A 24,794-nucleotide genomic window follows, 5' to 3' on the forward strand; every position below is an offset into this window, starting at 1 on the left:
CCGGCGCATGCGCAATAGTTACTGTGATGCCATACAAGCTATGGGCATCGCAGTGCGCATGAGCCGGCCAAAGGTATGAGTGCGCAGACGCGGGATCTCGGCGGAATAACAAGTTGGTACATGGGCGGTCAGAGGGTAGGAAGGGGCGGGGGGATGCAATGAAAAGGCTGAGCAAGCAGGGCACCTAAGAGAGTAACGCCGCCCCTGGGCACTTGCGAGCCCTCATTTGCATATCTTATAAAGATCGTTTTTGATGGATGTATAAGAGCAGGAAAGATGCCAGAGGTAACGTTTTGATTAACTGTAAGCATGCTAGGGAGCTGTGGGAAGGGTTAAAAAAGTGAAATGCTGATGACAGACTCCCTTTAAATTGGCAGACCTGGTTCTGTGCAGGAATTGTTGTGCTTTTATTTCAGGTTCCACTCTTCGGAGGTTTGGATGCTGTCTGATCTGTAGACAGGTCTCCATGATGCAGCAGGAAATACCTTTTTGAAATATGAGATTTGTAAATTAACCATTAAACAAACTCAGGCTGAGAACATTGCAATGCCACTGCCACAGAGGCCCCCTAGAAATGGAAGATGGGTTACTGCAGGTTCTGGTAGACTGAGAGTTGTTGATAGAAGACATGTCCCACAGTCTGTGGCTCTCCATAATTCATTTGCAGCACTTTTATAGTGCAAGAGCAACATGGATGATGGCTCAAGCACAGTGGGTGAGAAACAATCATCTCCCATGCCTAAAGTATGCAAGACTGCAGCCAAAGACAAAAAGGAGAAGGTGAGGACCGATAGTAAGCAGCTGTTGGTGGGCGATTCCATCATAAGAGGTGTGAAGTTTGAGGAAAATGGTGTTGTCAGATGTCTATCCCAGCTAGCGGTAGCACCAGGGAGACAAGGTATCCTTAATATTGTTAGGCAAGCAAAGCAGGAAAGGGAGGTGAATGTTATTGTCCATCTTGGAACAAATGATCTGGCTTGCAATGAGGTTTCAAAGGTGAAGGAAGCTTTTCTCACACTTGGAAATTATATACGGGAGGTTGCATCAACTGTTTCATTCTCTGCAGTTTTGCCTGAGCATAACCTTCAGCATGACAAGAAGAAGTGCTTTAAGGAATTCAATGTATGGCTTGGTGAATGGTGTCTGAACCAAGGGTTTGGCTTTGTGTCTCATGTTAGCTCTCGTTCGAATGGAAAAGAACTGTACAAGAAAGATGGTTTGCATCTTTCTCTCAATGGAACGAATGTCCTCAGTGAACTGTTCCGAGTATTTGCTAAGGAGCATTTAAACTAGGAAAGGGGGGCAAAAGAGTGATAATCCAGCAGTCCGACTGCCCCCCGGAACAATGCCAGAAGATGCCAGTAGCACAAAGGTTAAGAAATGACAAGCTCAGATTCTTGTCTACAAATGCTCGCAGATTAGGGAATAAGATCAATGAACTTGAGGCTATAATGGCATCTGAGAATATAGATTTAGTGGCCGTTACTGAGACGTGGTTCAATAGGAGTAATGACTGGGATATAACAATACCAGGGTTCTCTCTATACAGGAAAGACAGAGAAGGCAAGGAGGGGGGTGGGGTGGCCCTGTATGTTAAAGATAGCATGAAATCTAATTTGATACAAGTTACCGAGACCAATTTAGAGTCAGTTTGGGTTACCTTGCAGCTTGATAATCATAAGGTAATTCGTGTAGGTGTGATATATAGACCACCTAGCCAAGTCAAAGAATTAGATGATCTACTAGTTGAGGAAATAGCTAAAATGACTTTGAAGGGGGAAGTTATCATTATGGGAGACTTTAATCCTCCTGATGTAAACTGGAAAACCAAAATAGCTAGTACTGCCAGGAGTACAGATATTCTAAATTCCCTACTGGGATTATCTCTACAGCAAGTAGTTGAGGAGTCAACCCGGAAGGAGGCCATTTTAGATTTAGTATTCACAAATGGGAATTTGGTATTTGATATTACTGTAGGGGAAAGCTTGGGATCTAGTGATCACCAGTCAGTGTGGTTTACTATAAGTACAGTGACACACCACACAAAAACAAAAAAGTTTTAGATTTTAGAAAAACTGACTTTGTGGTATGCGAGTCCCTATCAGATTGGAACAGTTTCAATGGAGTCCAGGAGAAATGGGACTACTTAAAAGTGGCACTATTGAAGCCAACAGAAAATTGCATTAGGCTTGACAGTAAAAGTAAAAAAAGGAAGAGACCACTGTGGTACTCAGCAGAAGTGGCCAAAATCATTAAAAACAAAAAGATAGCAGTTAGTAATTATAAAAACAAAACAAAACGAGGATGACAGTCAAATTGATAAGATTAGGCAGAGAGAGGCCAAACAAGTTATAAGAGCTTCTAAAGCACAGGCAGAAGAGAAATTAGCTCAGTCAGGGAAAAAAGGCGATAAGGCATTCTTCAGATACATAAATGGGGAAAAAGAAAAATCTGTTAAACTTGATTTATCAAAGGGGTTGTGCCATGATTGAAGCTTATTCACTATTCATTGATATTATATACACTCCTTGGCATTGCAATTGATTTAGTATTCACAAAACAAAAATGGTTACCAAGAATGCTTGCTAAAAAGCAATACGGGAGACACCTGAAATCTACGGTGTAAAAAACTATTTTTAACAAAACGTGGAGGTACGATGGCTCCTCTCCAACAAGGAGGAAGGTGCTGGCAAGGTGGGAGATTAGCACAGATTAAAAGGAATAATGAACTGGAAGGACACCACGAACCACAATTTTGCCATGTCTACTTTATTATGTCATCTCCTGTGGTCAGCATTTTGAGTGGTTAAAATGTTATCATGGAAAAGGAAATGATTATGGTTCAATTTCAGTATCACTATTGAATTCTTAAAGGAATTCAAACGTCCGTAGAGTATTGCGGATCCGCAATACACCCGGCCGGCACCGCGTGCGCTCCGGAAGCCCAGGACCCCCCGGAAGCTGTTTGGGAAGGCACTGGCACTCACAGTAGTGCCGCGGTCTTCTCGCAGCTTTGGCTTGGCCATGTGACTTTCATCGGTTACACGGCCTTGAAGTGAAGGGGGCTGAGCTGCGATACCATGGAGAGCGAGCGCCGATGCCGTCTCAAACAGCTGATCAGCGGGGTTCCCGGTAGTAATCCTCCACTGTTCAGACACTGATGACCTATTCAGAGAGTAGTTAATCAGTTAAAACATCTCAGAAAACCCCTTTAACCTAGAGATGAGCGATAACACTGAACAGGAGACAATCATGTCCCCAGTGTTTGTCAGCCTGCAGGGTTTTAGAATATAAATTATGCATAGAACACAGGGGTTAATTTCCTGCTGTCCCATTTTTTTCAGGGGAAAGACTATGGGGGCAGAGCTTAGCAATCTTTTGTCCTACTGTTACGCAAAGGAGGGGGAGGAGGGGGGGGGGGCTTGTGCTGCATCCAGTTGTCTTACAGCCAGACGCAGGACAGTGATGAAGAAATGGGGGCAAGGCTAAACTTCTGGGACACATACAGAAGATTTCCTTACAGATTTCTAAATTTTAATAGCAATATGGTCCAAAACAAGATCAAAGAAAACAAGGAGAAGGAACCGGAATGAGGCATACCTGTTGGTTGTCCAGCTGTATTTGTCTGCGGTGCTCCACTGTTGGCCGGCGATCCTGCAGTACTGGGAGGTGTCTGTCCCTGCAGAAAATTGGCATTTCCTTGTCCTGGTGGAAAACCTGGAGGAAGGCGTTTGGGAACTCCTTGAAACATAAAGGGTGAACATTCCATATAAATTCGACGTTAGGTGATGTCAGGTATATTTCTGATTGGCTACTGATAATCATTTGTGGGCTACCAATAGAACACACATGAAAAGCTTGATACATTTTCTTACATGACATGTACCACACGGAACTCATCCCTTCACGAAACACGGGAAACTTGGGGTTTTCTGACTTTTTTTTATACTAATGATCTCTCCTGATACCTGGGACCCCCGACAATCAGCTGTTTCAGGAGACCCCAGAGCTCCGGTAAGCGCCGCAGCCTTCTCGCAGCTTACCCTAGGCCAGTGACTGTACGTTCATCAGTCAGGTGGCCTGGGGAGCCACGATAACAAGCACAGCGCTGTACTCACCAAAGCGACGTAGCCTCCTCGAACAGCTGATCAGCAGGCATCCCACCGATCAGCTACTTATGGCCTATCAATAGGATAGGTCATCAGTATAAGAAGTCGGAAAACCCCTTTAACTGTACCGAAGACACCAATCACAACTTAGGACATAGAACCATCACCATCATCTAAAAGGCAAAGGTCACGTTTTTCTTCTGTTGTATCAGTCATTTTGATATACAGATCACGTACCTGTGTGAATATTCTGTGGACCCTGATTCTGCTGCATCATAAAGTTTCCTGCTGGGCTTCCCTGTGTTATCATGCCACTGCGTCCCGGAGAGTTCACAGGCTGTTGCTGAAACCCCTGGGGCAATGTGCCACCCTGTCCTGCCCGTGGTCCCATGGCCTGCTGCTGTGTTTGGTTCACTGTAGGGGAGGAGGCAGGAGAGCTTTGCTGAAAGGAGGAAGGAGATGAGGCAGGAGACTTGGAGAGATGGGGCTGCTGCAATGGAGTGAGCACCCGTGGGGGTGCCCCCTGCATTGATTTCATTGGAGGTGAGCTGAACTGATTTGCATTTGCCATGGAAGGGAAATTGGAGTGAACTTGTGACGCCTGCTGGCTGCCGAATGGGTATGGAGGTGGGGGGTGAGAAGGTGTTTGCCCTGTGGAAAGTGATGGTCTCTGAGGAAACTGCTGTTGTTGCTGTAATGGACCTCCACCCAGACCAGATTTCTTCCACTGTTGGTTGGAGGCCACTGTCCCCATACTTGCTTGGGCTGGAGGAGGCTGTAGAGCTCCTGATGCCAGTTGATTCCAGCCCGGCGGCACAGGAACTTGTGCAGGGGTTGCAAAAGCAGGACGAAGGCCTTGGGATACTTGCTGATGTTGGGGTAGACGAGCCTGCTGAAACTGTTGAAAGTTGGCTGGATTGACTGGTCGATTAGCAACAACGCCCTGCATAGAGTGCATCTGAGGAGCCAGGGACCCGGAGGGGAGACTCTGTGGCTGAGCATTCAAGCCAGACACAAAGGGATCCATAATATCTAATGAGAGAAACAAGGTGTGAGCAAATAATCTATGGGATATTAACTGCCAATAATAAGTCATTCACTTCCAACAATAAAACCATCTATAAACTAAATCAACAAACGTTCAACATTTATAAAATTCACAAGGATCACCCAACAATTTATCACTCATCGAGGCACATGGATTCGGTCTCAGTGTTAACACAAAACTTGTAACTCAATGTAAATGCACTTATAGGAAAGCAGCCAATCCTTTTACTTATTTTGGGCTAAAATAAAAAAAATTTCATTGGTCTTTATAAAACAAATTCCAGCAGTTTCTGTGATACATGTGGTTAAAAATCTGTCTATTTGTTTAGAGTTCCCTCTGCCAACAACTCACATGAAGTCTTATCTCTGATCTCCTGACTTCATAAACACTTATTATAGATAAATGCTTATCAAATTGATAAGACTATAGCTTAAATGAGTGTTCAGGGAATCCGAGATTCGGCTGACGTAACTCAGGAAGGACAGTCTGCAAATACATTGATTTTTAACCAAATGTATGGCAAAAATTGCTAAAAATGTTAAAAACATTTTGAGCCCAAAATGAGTAAAATACAATAAAAAAAAAAATTTGTTTAATCAAAACTTGGGCAGCCCTGCACACATGCTAAAATAACAAAAGAAGCTATACTTAACCCTTTTGTTCCCTGACGCTTCCAGAGCTGTGCTCTGGTCATCCTTGCCACTGAGGTCATCTTCCTGACTCTAGCGGTGGTGTTCCGGGAACACTGGTCAACTTCACTGCTGAGGCCACCAATTGGCTGCAGCGGTGACCTAAGTGCATGAAGCGCAACCAGGAAAACAAACAGCGGCAGGGAGCACAGTGCTGGAAGCAGCAGGGGAGAAAAGTATTGCTTCTACTGTTATCATAGCACACGTACAGGAGCTGCACAAATTTTGGACAAACCCCTTTAATTCTCAGAAAACACCTTTAATAAGTGATCAGTGAGGGTATGACCACCACCGTCACCCAATGAGCAAAACGAGAGCCATTCTCAGCCAACTAGATTGCAGCTCTCGCTTATCAGAGGCGGCCGTATGACTGGTCACGGCAGCTGCTCCATTTTGGATCTGCATTACTTGTGATAACTCACGACAAATAACTCTTTTCCAGGAGACTACTTAAATTCCTACAGTAGAAATGTAGTTTTAATATTTTTATATCTCCTTTTTGTTTGTATCAATCACCCAATCCTAAGGTTTGCCCATCAATGCTCTGTGGGGGTCAACCTCTGGGATACCTATTAGCAGAATGAAGGTGCTGCAGTGCCAGGCACAACCGCACCTCTGGTAATGATAGGGTGTTTGTTTGCCTTACGTATGGTAAACCTTTGAATGCTTTACAGTTCATCTCCCCCATTTTACCTTGTTGTGAAGGAGGCCTGGGAGTCCTTGGCTGGAGTTCGTTGCTTCCACCGGCAGCCATCATAGCTGATGAAACATGGGGTCCCTGGGACATCATGGAGGCTGTTGCTGGGTTGTTCATCCTGACCAGGCCTGAGCAGTAGTAGACAAAGAACACTTAACATTTTGCAGAAAAAATGGCAACCCCAGAATGTCTAACTAATGACCGTACTGAACTTTTAAGAGAGGCACAAGGGGGTGAATATATTTGAAAGTTTAGGTGACCTAAGCTAAGAGGTAACTTTGGACGGTGCAATATCTACACTAATCCAAAATCCACGAGGATAGGTATTCAGCAACCGTATTATGCCATGATTAAGAACTCATATAGGCTTTATCTTAACATTTTCTAGGCGTTCTTTTAATTTTTTATTTACTAGTAGTATAGATATTGCCCTTAACGGCAAAGAAAGGAACAGCTCAGCTCCTGGCAAATACCCCAGACTTGACACACACATTGCATGGCCAGAGACTCAAGTCTAACTCCTGGGTTAGGACAACAATCAAGATCCATGAGGCTAGGTATCCAGCAAGGTCACGTAATAAAGTTAAAAACATACACACTTTATTGTGAAAAGATTCAGCGTTTGCAAACTCAATTTTGCGAAATGCCAATGCTGGAGGGTGTTACGTGTAGTGATCAAAGTTCCAAGAACCTGCTTTTCATATAGATGGTCCACATACATTTATTTCTGTCTGACATGACTGTTGTTGTTTTTTGTCTGACAGCACAGTTTTTTCATCTTTTACAGGACTGTTGATTGGTTGTTCAAGTGTTCACTATGCACGTCAGACAAAGTTGTGCACCATTTGTGCAGTTAGTGGACTTTGAAAAAGACCAAAGAGTGGGACTGATGATCCATCTGTCTAATCTCAGAAAGAGTTGGATGAGAAGTTTCTGTAGGGCACCAGTGGTGTTGACAGTGGTTAGAGGAGGGCACCCACGCATGTAGAGAGGGCTCTGGATAGTAAAGACAGACAGATGCATGCCAAGATCACTGCTGTATCTCAAATGAGAGCCACAGCATCACAAATAAGCCCCTCTACTGAGCACCCAGACCATAAGAAATAGTCTACTTGAAGCAGGGCTGCATTCACACACTCCACTAGCTTGTTTGCCACTGACCTCTCAAAACTGCCAAGAGTGCCCGCACGGGTGCAGCGAGACAGCCCATTGGAGGCATGAATGGCAAACAATAGTTTTCAGTGGTGAAAGAAGATTCTGTCTTGGCCGCATCAGAGTTCACTTCAGGGCTGGAGAGCGTCTACGGCCATCATGCATAGTGTTGATACACACAGAACCAACACCAGGTGTCATGGTGTGGACCGCCATTAGTTACCATGGCCGTTCCCGTATGGTATTTGTGAAGGGAACATTGGCCAGCCTTATGTAAGCCCAAGATATTGTGGAGGCAGTCCAACAGTTTTTTTACTCAGTCAGGAAATGTGGTGATAACGTCTGCCCACACACACTCTTCAGGGTCTTCAGGAGCTGCCCTGGCCAGCTTGATCACCAAATCTCTCCCCCCCCCCCCTCAAGAACATCTGGGACTGGAAGGGGCAACAGATCTCTCATGAATAGCAGACAACAATTATCTTGGCTAAACTACAGATCCAAGCTAAAACAGCTTGGAATGACATACCACAGGAGGATCTCCAGCATTTGTATGACCTCAACATACACCCTACTGCAGAACCCAAAATAAAGGGTGCACCACCTTGGATGTGTGACCAATGACCAGGGACCACTAGCAGTTTATACTATGTGAACCTCAGCTCAATCACATTACGTTTTCCAGGTGTTCTTTTTTTCATTTCCGCTAGATTATATTGGTGATGTTTTGTGTGGTGGTGACACCAGCGCTGATGTTGCAGCTATATTTGACTCTGAATAGTGAATGACTATCCGCGGTCTGAAGAAGATGTACCTTCCGTTGCAAAAGCAATTATTAATGTTAATTTAATGTAGCTAGTCAAAAGCCAAGCAAAATGGTAGCTGAATTCAGAAGTGGGCAGGAGCTGACACATACCTGCCCTGTTTTGGACTGCGAAGTTGGGGTCAATCCTCATGGCATTGCTTGCAGCCACTGGGCCGTTCATCCTCACCTCTTGAGCAGCATTTTGGGGTAATGCTAGGTTAATAGCTCCTTCTCCTGAAATGCAATAGAAGTAACAAATCAAAATATAATAAATCCAGATTTTTATATCGCCAGAATAATCCAATAACTGATGGCATCCATCACCCATTGAGTTCCACTGTATAAAAATGTAATATATATATATATATTATTTTTTTTTTACAGGATTTTTTTAGTCTGGAATACTACAGAAAATATAAGCCACAAAATACCAAAAATGAAAGAAAATATGAAAATCTTTATTAATGAACACTACATTAAAAAATTATAGTACATTAAACAAGAATGAGTGGCAGAAAAGAGCGTCATCACTGGTAGCCCACACCACATGGAAATAGATAAATAATGGTCATCAGTATTAATATACGGCAAGGCTGCTGGAAATATACGGGGTGTGATAGTAATAAAACAAGTAAAACAAAAGGGAGACAACTAGGTAGAAGACGGTCAGTCATCAGCAGGTGGGCAGGAGAGCAGGAATTCATGAATAACCAGGACTCTTCTCAGGTGGCTGGGACTCTTTTCCAGGCCCAGTCTGCAATGATTGTGATGTTGGTTCTCGGTAACCACTTACTTTTAACTTTTAAATGACAGACCGCTGAAATCAACTCACCTGTCACTACTTTATTCTGCCGTTAGTATGGGCAGTGTAAAGTTGATGACAGGTTCCCTTTAAGTAAAAAAATAAACAAAAAAAAAAAACACAAAATGCCCCCACAGTTGCCCATAGCCTGTAATAAAATGGCAATGACCTTTTATGACACCTTCATACCTTCAATCTGGACAGACAGAATTCCTAGATCTCGTAGCTGCTGGTTGTTGCCTTGAGCGAGAAGGCGCAGACGCTCAGCGGCTTCTCTGGGGATGTTGAATGTGACCCGGACACTATTCCACGGCTCCACCTTTCTAAGCTTCAGTTGATTGGACTCTACATAGTTAATAGAGTAAAATAACTTACTGGAATATCAATTACTAAAACTTAACACAAAATTAAACAGAAGTGGCATGTTGGATTCTAACACGCCCAATCCTTGGCTCCCAAGGTGTCTCGCAGCGGCTTTAGCTCTCCCATCAAGGACAACATTGATGGTTGGCTCATGCATCTTATTGGCCTTAGGACCCTTTCACACGGGCGAGTTTTCCGCGCGGGTGCAATGCGTGAGGTGAACGCATTGCACCCGCACTGAATCCGGACCCATTCATTTCTATGGGGCTGTGCACATGAGCGTTGATTTTCACGCATCACTTCTGCGTTGCGTGTAAATCGCAGCATGCTCTATATTGCGCGATTTCCACGCAACGCAGGCCCCATAGAAGTGAATGGGGCTGAGTGAAAATCGCAAGCATCCGCAAGCAAGTGCGGATGTGGTGCGATTTTCACGCACGGTTGCTAGGAGACGATCGGGATGGGGACCCGATCATTATTAGTTTCCCTTATAACATGGTTATAAGGGAAAATAATAGCATTCTGAATACAGAATGCATAGTAAACTAGAGCTGGAGGGGTTAAAAATAAATAAATAATAATTTAACTCACCTTAATCCACTTGCTCGCGCAGCCCGGCTTCTCTTCTGTCTCCTTTGCCGATTGCAGGAAAAGGACCTGTGGTGACGTCACTCTGGTCATCACATGATCCATCACCATCGTAAAAGATCATGTGATGGACCATGTGATGACTGGAGTGATGTCATCACAGGTCCTTTTCCTGCAATCAGCAAAGAAGGAGACAGAAGAGAAGCCGGGCTGCGCGAGCAAGTGGATTAAGGCGAGTTAAATTATTATTTATTTATTTTTAACCCCTCCAGCCCTAGTTTACTATGCATTCTGTATTCAGAATGCTATTATTTTCCCTTATAACCATGTTATAAGGGAAAATAATACAATCTACAGAACACGGATCCCAAACCCGAACTTCTGTGAAGAAGTTCGGGTACCAAACATGCCGATTTTTCTCACACGCGTGCAAAACGCATTACAATGTTTTGCACTTGCGCGAAAAAATTGTGCATTTTCCCGCAACGCACCCGCCTCTTATCCGGGCTAAAAATATGACGCCCGTGTGAAAGAGGCCTTAGGCTACTTTCACACTCGCGTTTGGTGCGGATCCGTTTGTATTATCTTTAAACATAGCCAAGACGGATCCGTCTTGAACACCATTGAAAGTCAATTGGAGGACGAATCAGTTTTCTATTGTGTCAGATTGTGTCATAGAAAACAGATCCGTCCCTATTTACTTACATTGTGTGTCAGAACGGATCCGTTTGGCTCAGTTTCATCAGACGGACACCAAAACGCTGTCCGCCTCCAAAGCAGAATGGAGCCAAACTGATGCATTCTGAGCAGATCCTTTTCCATTCAGAATGCATTAGGGCAGAACTGATCCATTTTGGACCGCTTGTGAGATCCCTGAACGGATCTCACAAACGGAAAGCCAAAATGCCAGTGTGAAAGTAGCCTTACAATGGCCAGGAAGGAGCATGAGAAAAAGCAGCCATCTAAATCTTCTCATACTCCTTAGGCCTCTTTCACACTTGCGTTGTCCGGATCCGGCGTGTACTCCACTTGCCGGAATTACACCCCGGATCCGGAAAAACGCAAGTGTACTGAAAGCATTTGAAGACGGATCCGTCTTCAAAATGCTTTCAGTGTTACTATGGCAGCCAGGACGCTATTAAAGTCCTGGTTGCCATAGTAGGAGCGGGGAGCGGGGGAGCGGTATACTTACAGTCCGTGCGGCTCCCCGGGGCGCTCCAGAATGACGTCAGAGCGCCCCATGCGCATGGATGACGTGCCATGCGATCACGTGATCCATGCGCTTGGGGCGCCCTGACGTCACTCTGGAGCGCCCCGGGAGCCGCACGGACGGTAAGTATGCTGCTCCCCGCTACACTTTACCATGGCTGCCAGGACTTTAGCGTCCCGGCAGCCATGGTAACCATTCAGAAAAAGCTAAACGTCGGGTCCGGCAATGCGCCGAAACGACGTTTAGCTTAAGGCCGGATCCGGATCAATGCCTTTCAATGGGCATTAATTCCGGATCCGGCCTTGCGGCAAGTGTTCAGGATTTTTGGCCGGAGCAAAAAGCGCAGCATGCTGCAGTATTTTCTCCGGCCAAAAAACGTTCCGTTCCGGAACTGAAGACATCCTGATGCATCCTGAACGGATTTCACTCCATTCAGAATGCATTAGGATAAAACTGTTTAGGATTCTTCCGGCATAGAGCCCCGACGACGGAACTCTATGCCGGAAGAAAAGAACGCAGGTGTGAAAGAGCCCTTAGCCCATCACTTTATTTTTATACCATCCTGTTTGAAATGAAAACCCTAAAAAGGGGTTCTCTGGGAATGAAGGAAATTAAAATACTTAAATGTTACTTTATTATAAATATATTTTCAAATACCTTTCATTAGTTATAATGGCTCGTTTTGTTTAACCACCTCCGGACCGCCTAACGCAGGATCGCGTTCCGGAGGTGGCAGCGCTGCGCACAGTCACGCATATACGCGTCATCTCGCGAGACGCGAGACTTCCTGTGAACGCGCGCACACAGGCGCGCGCGCTCACAGGAAAGGAAGGTAAGAGAGTTGATCTCCAGCCTGCCAGCGGCGATCGTTCGCTGGCAGGCTGGAGATGTGTTTTTTTTAACCCCTAACAGGTATATTAGACGCTGTTTTGATAACAGCGTCTAATATACCTGCTACCTGGTCCTCTGGTGGTCCCCTTTGTTTGGATCGACCACCAGAGGACACAGGTAGCTCAGTAAAGTAGCACCAAGCACCACTACACTACACTACACCCCCCCCCCCCGTCACTTATTAACCCCTTATTAGCCCCTGATCACCCCTAATCACCCCTGATCACCCCATATAGACTCCCTGATAACCCCCCTGTCATTGATTACCCCCCTGTCATTGATCAACCCCCTGTAAAGCTCCATTCAGACGTCCGCATGATTTTTACGGATCCACTGATAGATGGATCGGATCCGCAAAACGCATCCGGACGTCTGAATGAAGCCTTACAGGGGCGTGATCAATGACTGTGGTGATCACCCCATATAGACTCCCTGATCACCCCCCTGTCATTGATTACCCCCCTGTAAAGCTCCATTCAGACGTCCGCATGATTTTTACGGATCCACTGATAGATGGATCGGATCCGCAAAACGCATCCGGACGTCTGAATGAAGCCTTACAGGGGCATGATCAATGACTGTGGTGATCACCCCATATAGACTCCCTGATCACCCCCCTGTAAAGCTCCATTCAGATGTCCGCATGATTTTTACGGATGCACTGATACATGGATCGGATCCGCAAAACGCATCCGGTCGTCTGAATGAAGCCTTACAGGGGCATGATCAATGACTGTGGTGATCACCCCCCTGTCATTGATTACCCCCCCTGTAAAGCTCCATTCAGATGTCCGCATGATTTTTACGGATGCACTGATAGATGGATCGGATCCGCAAAACGCATCCGGACGTCTGAATGAAGCCTTACAGGGGCGTGATCAATGACTGTGGTGATCACCCCATATAGACTCCCTGATCACCCCCCTGTCATTGATTACCCCCCTGTCATTGATTACCCCCCTGTAAAGCTCCATTCAGATGTCCGCATGATTTTTACGGATGCACTGATACATGGATCGGATCCGCAAAACGCATCCGGTCGTCTGAATGAAGCCTTACAGGGGCATGATCAATGACTGTGGTGATCACCCCCCTGTCATTGATTACCCCCCTGTAAAGCTCCATTCAGATGTCCGCATGATTTTTACGGATGCACTGATAGATGGATCGGATCCGCAAAACGCATCCGGACGTCTGAATGAAGCCTTACAGGGGCATGATCAATGACTGTGGTGATCACCCCATATAGACTCCCTGATCACCCCCCTGTCATTGATTACCCCCCTGTCATTGATTACCCCCCTGTAAAGCTCCTTTCAGATGTCAGCATGATTTTTACGGATGCACTGATAGATGGATCGGATCCGCAAAACGCATCCGGACGTCTGAATGAAGCCTTACAGGGGCATGATCAATGACTGTGGTGATCACCCCATATAGACTCCCTGATCACCCCCCTGTAAAGCTCCATTCAGATGTCCGCATGATTTTTACGGATGCACTGATACATGGATCGGATCCGCAAAACGCATCCGGTCGTCTGAATGAAGCCTTACAGGGGCATGATCAATGACTGTGGTGATCACCCCCCTGTAAAGCTCCATTCAGATGTCCGCATGATTTTTACGGATGCACTGATAGATGGATCGGATCCGCAAAACGCATCCGGACGTCTGAATGAAGCCTTACAGGGGCATGATCAATGACTGTGGTGATCACCCCATATAGACTCCCTGATCACCCCCCTGTCATTGATTACCCCCCTGTCATTGATTACCCCCCTGTCATTGATTACCCCCCTGTAAAGCTCCATTCAGATGTCCGCATGATTTTTACGGATGCACTGATAGATGGATCGGATCCGCAAAACGCATCCGGACGTCTGAATGAAGCCTTACAGGGGCGTGATCAATGACTGTGGTGATCACCCCATATAGACTCCCTGATTACCCCCCTGTCATTGATTACCCCCCTGTAAAGCTCCATTCAGATGTCCGCATGATTTTTACGGATGCACTGATAGATGGATCGGATCCGCAAAACGCATCCGGACGTCTGAATGAAGCCTTACACGGGCGTGATCAATGACTGTGGTTATCACCCCATATAGACTCCCTGATCACCCCCCTGTCATTGATCACCCCCCTGTCATTGATCACCCCCCTGTCATTGATCACCCCTCTGTAAGGCTCCATTCAGATATTTTTTTGGCCCAAGTTAGCGGAATTTTTTTTTTTTTTTCTTACAAAGTCTCATATTCCACTAACTTGTGTCAAAAAATAAAATCTCACATGAACTCACCATACCCCTCACGGAATCCAAATGCGTAAAATTTTTTAGACATTTATATTCCAGACTTCTTCTCACGCTTTAGGGCCCCTAGAATGCCAGGGCAGTATAAATACCCCACATGTGACCCCATTTCGGAAAGAAGACACCCCCAGGTATTCCGTGAGGGGCATATTGAGTCCATGAAAGATTGAAATTTTTGTCCCAAGTTAGCGGAACGGGAGACTTTGTGAGAAAAAAATTAAAAATATCAATTTCCGCTAACTTGTGCCAAAAAAAAAAAAAATTCTATGAACTCGCCATGCCCCTCATTGAATACCTTGGGGTGTCTTCTTTCCAAAATGGGGTCACATGTGGGGTATTTATACTGCCCTGGCATTCTAGGGGCCCCAAAGCGTGAGAAGAAGTCTGGTATCCAAATGTCTAAAAATGCCCTCCTAAAAAGGAATTTGGGCACCTTTGCGCATCTAGGCTGCAAAAAAGTGTCACACATCTGGTATCGCCGTACTCAGGAGAAGTTGGGGAATGTGTTTTGGGGTGTCATTTTACATATACCCATGCTGGGTGAGAGAAATATCTTGGTCAAATGCCAACTTTGTATAAAAAAATGGGAAAAGTTGTCTTTTGCCAAGATATTTCTCTCACCCAGCATGGGTATATGTAAAATGACACCCCAAAACACATTCCCCAACTTCTCCTGAATACGGCGATACCACATGTGTGACACTTTTTTGCAGCCTAGGTGGGCAAAGGGGCCCATATTCCAAAGAGCACCTTTAGGATTTCACAGGTCATTTACCTACTTACCACACATTAGGGCCCCTGGAAAATGCCAGGGCAGTATAACTACCCCACAAGTGACCCCATTTTGGAAAGAAGACACCCCAAGGTATTCCGTGAGGGGCATGGCGAGTTCCTAGAATTTTTTATTTTTTGTCACAAGTTAGTGGAAAATGCTTATTTTTTTTTTTTTTTTTTTTTTCATACAAAGTCTCATATTCCACTAACTTGTGACAAAAAATAAAAACTTCCATGAACTCACTATGCCCATCAGCGAATACCTTGGGGTCTCTTCTTTCCAAAATGGGGTCACTTGTGGGGTAGTTATACTGCCCTGGCATTCTAGGGGCCCAAATGTGTGGTAAGGAGTTTGAAATCAAATTCTGTAAAAAATGACCTGTGAAATCCGAAAGGTGCTCTTTTGAATATCGGCCCCTTTGCCCACCTCGGCTGCAAAAAAGTGTCACACATCTGGTATCTCCGTAATCGGGAGAAGTTGGGGAATGTGTTTTGGGGTGTCATTTTACATATACCCATGCTGGGTGAGAGAAATATCTTGGCAAAAGACAACTTTTCCCATTTTTTTATACAAAGTTGGCATTTGACCAAGATATTTATCTCACCCAGCATGGGTATATGTAAAAAGACACCCCAAAACACATTCCTCAACTTCTCCTGAATACAGAGATACCAGATGTGTGACACTTTTTTGCAGCCTAGGTGGGCAAAGGGGCCCACATTCCAAAGAGCACCTTTCGGATTTCACAGGTCATTTACCTACTTACCACACATTTGGGCCCCTAGAATGCCAGGGCAGTATAACTACCCCACAAGTGACCCCATTTTGGAAAGAAGAGACCCCAAGGTATTCGCTGATGGGCATAGTGAGTTCATGGAAGTTTTTATTTTTTGTCACAAGTTTGTGGAATATGAGACTTTGTATGAAAAAAAAAAAAAAAAAAAATCATCATTTTCCACTAACTTGTGACAAAAAATAAAAAATTCTAGGAACTCGCCATGCCCCTCACGGAATACCTTGGGGTGTCTTCTTTCCAAAATGGGGTCACTTGTGGGGTAGTTATACTGCCCTGGTATTCTAGGGGCCCAAATGTGTGGTAAGGAGTTTGAAATCAAATTCAGGAAAAAATGAGGAGTGAAATCCGAAAGGTGCTCTTTGGAATATGGGCCCCTTTGCCCACCTAGGCTGCAAAAAAGTGTCACACATCTGGTATCCCCGTACTCAGGAGAAGTTGAGGAATGTGTTTTGGGGTGTCTTTTTACATATACCCATGCTGGGTGAGATAAATATCTTGGTCAAATGACAACTTTGTATAAAAAAATGGGAAAAGTTGTCTTTTGCCAAGATATTTCTCTCACCCAGCATGGGTATATATAAAATGACACCCCAAAACACATTCCCCACCTTCTCCTGAGTACGGAGATACCAGATGTGTGACACTTTTTTGCAGCCTAGGTGGGCAAAGGGGCCCATATTCCAAAGAGCACCTTTCGGATTTCACAGGTCATTTTTTACAGAATTTGATTTCAAACTCCTTACCACACATTTGGGCCCCTAGAATGCCAGGGCAGTATAACTACCCCACAAGTGACCCCATTTTGGAAAGAAGAGACCCCAAGGTATTCGCTGATGGGCATAGTGAGTTCATAGAACTTTTTATTTTTTGTCACAAGTTAGTGGAATATGAGACTTTGTAAGAAAAAAAAAAAAAAAAAAAAAAATCATCATTTTCCGCTAACTTGTGACAAAAAATAAAAAGTTCTATGAACTCACTATGCCCATCAGCGAATACCTTAGGGTGTGTACTTTCAGAAATGGGGTCATTTGTGGGGTGTTTGTACTGTCTGGGCATTGTAGAACCTCAGGAAACATGACAGGTGCTCAGAAAGTCAGAGCTGCTTCAAAAAGCGGAAATTCACATTTTTGTACCATAGTTTGTAAACGCTATAACTTTTACCCAAACCATTTTTTTTTTACCCAAACATTTTTTTTTTATCAAAGACATGTAGAACTATAAATTTAGAGCAAAATTTCTATATGGATGTCGTTTTTTTTTGCAAAATTTTACAACTGAAAGTGAAAAATGTCATTTTTTTGCAAAAAAAATCGTTAAATTTCGATTAATAACAAAAAAAGTTAAAATGTCAGCAGCAATGAAATACCACCAAATGAAAGCTCTATTAGTGAGAAGAAAAGGAGGTAAAATTCATTTGGGTGGTAAGTTGCATGACCGAGCAATAAACGGTGAAAGTAGTGTAGGTCAGAAGTGTAAAAAGTGGCCTGGTCTTTCAGGGTGTTTAAGCACTGGGGGCTGAGGTGGTTAAGGAGCAATTATTAGGAGAAATAAAATGGCCGCAGTCTTATGAGTACACACAAAACCTGTCCTAATCACACAGCAGAACAATTTACTTCACAGCACTGAGCTAATGAGCTTCTCTGATGGTCAGGGTTTATGATCTTCAGCTGAATATCTGTAGGAATAGAGTTGATGAGGAGACATGAAGGACAGAGAGGATGGACAGAACTAACTGTGGTAATGGAGACTGCATATAAGTGCTGCTGCTCATTAGCCTCATCCCCACCTACTCTCTGTAATTCATGTCTCCTCTCCCCAGAGATTCAGCTGAAGATCTTATCTTTATTCAGTAGAGCGGAGGATGAGGCAGCTCTTTACCTCAGTGTTGTTAATTAACTTGTTATCCTGTGTGATTAGGACAGGATTTGTGTGTACTAATAGGACGGCGGCCATTTTATTTCTCCTAATAATTGCTCCTCAGACAAAACAAGCCATTATAGCTAATGGAAGGTATTTGGGAATATATTTATAATAAAGTAATATTTAAGGATTTTCATTTTCTTAATTCCTGGAGAACCCCTTAAACGAGTTGTCCAGGTTCAGAGCTGAACCCAGACATATCCTCATTTTCACCCAGGTAGCCTCCCTGATTGAGCATTGGAGCATTTTATGCTCCGATGCGCTTCTTTGCCCTGCGCTAAATCGTGCAGGGCAAGGTCTTTTTCTGGAGATCCGGTGACATAGCAGTCTGTCCATAGGTAAAGCTAGGTAGAGGCTTCCGCCTAGCAGTGTGCCCGGCAGGGTGGATAAAAATCTATGATTTAAAAAAAAAAATGTTTTATATAAAATGCTTTTTGAGGAAAATATATTACCATCCAAAGGTTATTCCATCATGAAATAAAGATTAGTTTTTTAATTATGTAGAATAAGGCTGTATATGTTTAATTTTTTGGGTAAATAAATTCCATTAAGAAGAAGGGAAGAGGAAAGAAATGCAAATGAGCTCTTAACAAGCTTTGCCTCTAATGCCACCAAATGTAAGGCAGCGATCCTACAAGTCAGTGTTCAGCTCTTAAAATAAGCCTTGAGACATGACTTGGATATTAAATAAGCCAGCACCTCATCTGCAGACAGCTGTTTCGGGTGATTGCCCCTCATCAGTGCAGAGCAGAGAGTACTGGCTTAACTGGGTAGGAGGCCTGTGTCCGAAACAGCTGTCTGCAGATGAGGTGCTGGCTTATTTAATATCCAAGTCATGTCTCAAGGCTTATTTTAAGAGCTGAATATTGACTTATAGGATTGCTGCCTTACATCTGGTGGCATTAGAGGCAGAGCTTGTTAAGAGCTCATTTGCATCCCTTCCCTCCCAGAATTCCAGAGGAGCATGTATGGCCTAAAAGTCTCCTCACACTGATAAAGGTGCTCTCTCCCTAAGAAGAGTTAGTTTCCCCCTTTGTCCATTTACAATGTCATGCTCTTAACAGAGGTATTTGTAAGATTATTGGGCAGTTTTTCTGCCTACAAGATATTATCACAGATGCTTGGTTTACTTTTGCAGTTCTCAAAACTGAATTTGACTCAGCAGAGATCACATGCCTCTTCTTCACAGCAAAAATGTTATAACATGAACACAGTTGAGAAAAAGACCTTAATCCTAACTTCTACAAACCTATGAATGCAGAATCAACCTAATCAAACTAATATGAAAAGTTGTTATTCTAAAATCTTCATCTACTTGCATATTATAAGTTATACCAGCAAGAATTAGTCTTTATGTAGAAAACTATGATTTAAATCAAGCCTTACTGACTAGTGATTTAAATCAAATCCACCCTGGTGCCCGGTGACGTCACCGGCACTAATGGGCCTGCTTTAACGCTGCCCTAGCCTGTAAAATGGCTGGGGAAACGCTAAAACCCTCCCATCAGTGGGAAGGCGGAAGCCTCTGCCTAGCAGTGTAAAAAATATAAAGAGCATTGGAACATGAAATACTCATATCAGAGGGTCTGCCTAGGTGAAAATGGGGATATGTCTGGGTACGGGATAAGAGCTGAACAACCCCTTTCACGCATTTGGACTAGGGATCGACCGATTATCGGTTTTACCGATATTATCGGCCGATATTGAGGATTTTGAACGTTATCGGTATCGGCATCTATTTTGCCGATATACCGATAACGTATTGGGAACACAGAAGGCGCTGCTCTCAGCGCTCTCTAGCCTCTCTGTGTTCCCACTTCCCTCCGCAGCACAGGGGAGAAGGAAGCAGTGTCTCCTCCCCCTGTGCTGCTGCTGCCGCTGCCACCAATGAGAGGAGAGAAGACAAGAGGAGGGGAGGGGCTGTGGCCGCTGCGCCACCAATGAAGATGAGTCTTTCATTAATTCATATACAGGAGGCGGGAGCTGGCTGCAGAATCACATAGCCGGCTCCCGACCTCTATGAGCGATAGCTGCGGTCCGCGGTAGTTAACCCCTTAGGTGCCGCGGATCGCAGTTACCGCTTATAGAGGTCGGGAGCCGGCTATGTGATTCTGCAGCCAGCTCCCGCCTCCTGTATATGAATGAGAGACTTATCTTCATTGGTGGCGCAGTGCGCCCCTTCCCCCCCCAAGCCCACCAGTATTAATCATTGGTGGCAGTGGCCACAGGATCCCCTCTCCCCTCCTCCTCCGATCGGAGCCCCAGCAGTGTAATCCTGGGGCTCCGATCGGTTACCATGGCAGCCAGGACGCTATTGAAGCCCTGGCTGCCATGTTCAGCTCCCTGCTGCTGTGTGCACAAAGCACAGAGCAGCAGGGACAGTGTGAGATCCTATTCACCCTGATAGAGATCTATCAGGGTGAATAGGACAAGGGTTCTAGTCCCTAAGGGGGCTAAAAGTTAGTAAAACAAAACAAAAAAGAAACCACAAAAATATTAAGTATAAATGAAAAAGATTTACAAAAAAAATACACGTTAACAATAAACATACAGTCATGTGAAAAAATTAGGACACCCTTTGAAAGCATGTGGTTTTTTGTAACATTTTTAATAAATGGTTATTTCATCTCCGTTTCAACAATACAGAGAGATTAAAATAATCCAACTAAACAAAGAAAACTGAAGAAAAGTCTTTTCAAGATCTTCTGTAAATGTCATTCTACAAAAATGCCTATTCTAACTGAGGAAAAAGATAGGACACCCTCACATGTATTCCCTCTTAAATTGGCTCAGATCTCACACAGGTATATCACACCAGGTGCACATAATTAGTAGATCGTTACTCTGCATGTTGAATGAGGCTTGCCCTATTTAAACCTCAGACATTTAGTTTGGTGTGCTCCTGACTGTTGAAGTGAGAGTGAGCACCATGGTGAGAGCAAAAGAGCTGTCAGAGGACTTCAGAAAAAAGATTGTAGCAGCCTATGAGTCTGGGAAGGGATTTAAAAAGATCTCAAAAGATTTTGAAATCAGCCATTCCACTGTCCGGAAGATAGTCTACAAGTGGAGGGCTTTCAAAACAACTGCCAACATGCCCAGGACTGGTTGCCCCAGCAAGTTCACCCCAAGAGCAGACCGCAAGATGCTAAAAGAGGTATCCAAAAACCCTAAAGTGTCATCTCGAGAACTACAGCAGGCTCTGGCTACTGTTGATGTAGAAGTACATGCCTCTACAATCAGAAAGAGACTGTACAAGTTTAACTTGCATGGGAGGTGTGCAAGGAGGAAACCTTTGCTTTCCAAGAGAAACATCGAGGCCAGACTGACATTTGCCAGCGATAAAGTTGACAAAGACCAGGACTTCTGGAATAATGTTCTTTGGACAGATGAGTCCAAAATTGAATTATTTGGACACAACAGCAGAGGACATGTTTGGCGTAAACCAAACACAGCATTCCAAGAAAAGAACCTCATACCAACTGTGAAGCATGGAGGTGGAAGTGTCATGGTTTGGGGCTGCTTTGCTGCAGCAGGACCTGGTCAGCTCACCATCATAGAATCCACGATGAATTCTACTGTGTATCAGAAGGTGCTTGAAGAACATGTGAGACCATCAGTTAGAAAATTAAAGCTGAAGCGGAACTGGACCATGCAACATGACAATGACCCAAAACATACTAGTAAATCAACCAAAGATTGGCTGAAAAAGAAGAAATGGAGAGTCCTGGAATGGCCAAGTCAAAGTCCAGATTTGAATCCCATTGAGATGCTGTGGGGTGACTTGAAAAGGGCTGTACGTGCAAGAAACCCCTCAAACATCTCACAGCTGAAAAAGTTCTGCATTGAGGAGTGGGGTAAAATTTCCTCAGACCGATGTCGAAGACTGGTAGATGGCTACAAGAACCGTCTCACTGCAGTTATTTCAGCCAAAGGAGGTAACACTCGCTATTAGGGGCAAGGGTGTCCTATCTTTTTCCTCAGTTAGAATAGGCATTTTTGTAGAATGACATTTACAGAAGATCTTGAAAAGACTTTTCTTCAGTTTTCTTTGTTTAGTCGGATTACTTTAATCTCTCTGTATTGTTGAAACGGAGATGAAATAACCATTTATTAAAAATGTTACAAAAAACCACATGCTTTCAAAGGGTGTCCTAATTTTTTCACATGACTGTATTAAGATTCAGCAGTGTAGGAAAAAAAAAAATTCTCAAAAATGAAAATTCCCAGAATATCGGTATAAATTATCGGCTATCGGCCTGAAAATTCACAAATTATCGGTATCGGCCCTAAAAAATCTATATCGGTCGATCCCTAATTTGGACGTAACTGTACATCCAAATTGCAAGTGACTTTCTGCATTTGGACGTACAGTCACATCCAATTTGCTTACCAGGATTGTGATACTATAAAGTGTCACAGCCCTGGAGTCTCCGCTCTCCCTGAGAGCAGAGACACCGGAGAAGCTCTGCAGACTAACCAATCAGAGGGCTTCATTGAGAAAAATGCCGGTTGCAGGTTGTGATCTCCATGCTGGAGATCACAGCCTGAAATCAGACACGACTGCCATCTTGCCCCCAGTTCCCCTGATAAATTTAAGTGCCCCCCACATGTGGCCATTGCCTCCCATTGTCCCCCAGATGCCCCCTGCTGCCATGTCCTTTCTGCCGGTTGTGATGGAAGCGGCTAAGGAACGGAGCCGCTGCCATCAGCAGAGCGTGTCTTCTGTAACTTACAGCTGACACTCTGCTGCTACGGCCGATATCGGTGCTGGCACCGATCTCGGCCATTTAACCCCATAGATGCCGTGGCCAGCAGCCACCTGCGGCATCCATGGAGTTGGGAGAGAGTGAGCTCCCTCTCACCTGCATCGGGCCACCGCTGCTGCGATGGCAGCGGCTCGATGGTTGCCATGGCAACCAGACTCCTTACAAAGGCGTCCGGGCTGACATGTACCTAAGGCTGATCAGCCTTAGGGCTGTTTCACATGAGCGAGTCCATTGCGGGAATCACGCTCCGTGTGGGAGTGTGATCCTCCGCTCTGGACTTGCAGGAGCGCACGGCATTATCATGATTTATAATGCTATGTGTCTCTGCATGGCCATTTTTCCACAGAATCATACTGACATAAAGCTGTCAGTATGATTCTGTAGAAATTCTGCAAGTCCAGAGCAGAGGATCACACTCACACACGGAGCGTGATTCCCGCAAGAGACTCGCTCGTGTGAAACAGCCCTTAGTGTAAGTGTAGCACTGACTATTGCAATGCACTGTATAGCCATCAGGCCCACTGGATCTTCGAGATCTAGATTGGTCTTGATAAATAAAAAATAAAAACAGTGTAAAAAATAAAAAAGTTACAAAAGTGAAGAAAAGCAAAAAAATAAATAAAAATGTAAATAAAAAAAAAAAAATTGTCTTTTCTCATATCCATTCATTTATGTCATAAAAAAATTAAATAAATAAAAAAACTACATATAATTGCTATCGCCGCGTCCGTAATGACGTGATCTATAAAAGTATCATATTAATAATCCCGCGCAGTGAATGCTGTAAAACACAATGTCGAAAAAAATGACAGAATTGCTGTTTTTGTCACCTCACGTCCACAAAAAAAAAAAAAGACAAGTGATTAAAAAGACATATGTACCCCAAAACGATACCAATAAAAACTACAGCCCATTACGCAAAAAACAACAGCTACGTTGGTGAAAAAAAAAAAGTTATGGACTTTAGTATATGGCGATGAAAAATATAATATTTTTTTAAACACAAGTCATTTTATGCTGAAAAAGTAGTAAAACATAAAAAGAAACTACATACATTTCAACCCACAGAATAAAATAATCATAATATTTACCACAAGAGGAACCCCATAAAAAATAAAAAACACTGACAGAATTGCCATTTTTGCCCACTTCACCTCCACAAAAAATGGTATAAGAGTGATCAAAAAGACATATGTACCCCAAAATTAAACCAATAAAAACGACAGCCTGTCCTGCAAAAAAACAAGTCTCCATACAGCTGCATTTGTGTAAAAATACTAATGTTATGGGCCCTAAACTAATTTCAGCAAGTTACATGTTAGAAAATCCTGATGCTGCTTTTACCCTTCTGAATGCTGCTGTGCCCCCAAAAAGCGATTTATGACCACGTATGAGGTGTTGCCGTATTCAGGAAAAAATGCATAACAAATCTTGGAGTGCATTTTGTCCTGTTACCCCTTGTGAAAATGAAAAATCTGGGGCTAAAGCAACTTTATATTGGAAATAAAAGTTAATGTTTCATTTACACAGCCATGAGTTTCTAAATTCTATGAAACGCTTGTTGTGTTAAAGCATTCACTTCATCACTAGATTTATTCCTTGAGGGGGGTAGTTTCCAAAATGGGGTCACTTTTTTAGGGTTTTCTTTCTAGGGATACCTCAGGGTCTCTTCAAATGTGATATAGCACCTGAAAACCATTCCAGCAAAATTTGCCCTCTGTTAACAATATGGCGCTCCTTTCCCTCTGCGCTCTGCCGTGTGCCCATACAGCAGTTTACGACAACATATGGGGTGTTTCTGTAAACTGCAGGTTTAAATGGATAATCTGCCCAAAAAAATAACATTTTTAAATTTCCCCTTCAGTTCTTGTGG

The 24,794-nt window shown here is 44.0% G+C and overlaps 1 protein-coding gene across 1 annotated transcript in view; it reads right to left on the reverse strand.

The window, feature by feature from the left end:
- The window catches only part of NCOA6 (nuclear receptor coactivator 6), a 78,391-nt gene that overhangs the window by 43,763 nt on the left and 9,834 nt on the right, over positions 1-24,794 (reverse strand). Inside the window, exons 4-8 of the mRNA XM_040434692.1 lie at positions 9,489-9,644; positions 8,609-8,731; positions 6,540-6,671; positions 4,347-5,141; positions 3,601-3,741 (exon numbers count right to left, since the gene is read on the reverse strand). Of these exons, the coding sequence (XP_040290626.1) occupies positions 3,601-3,741; positions 4,347-5,141; positions 6,540-6,671; positions 8,609-8,731; positions 9,489-9,644 (1,347 nt within the window). The remainder of the gene's footprint in view (positions 1-3,600; positions 3,742-4,346; positions 5,142-6,539; positions 6,672-8,608; positions 8,732-9,488; positions 9,645-24,794) is intronic.

This window comes from Bufo bufo, chromosome 6 (assembly GCF_905171765.1).
Source record: "Bufo bufo chromosome 6, aBufBuf1.1, whole genome shotgun sequence".
Taxonomy (NCBI): domain Eukaryota; kingdom Metazoa; phylum Chordata; class Amphibia; order Anura; family Bufonidae; genus Bufo; species Bufo bufo.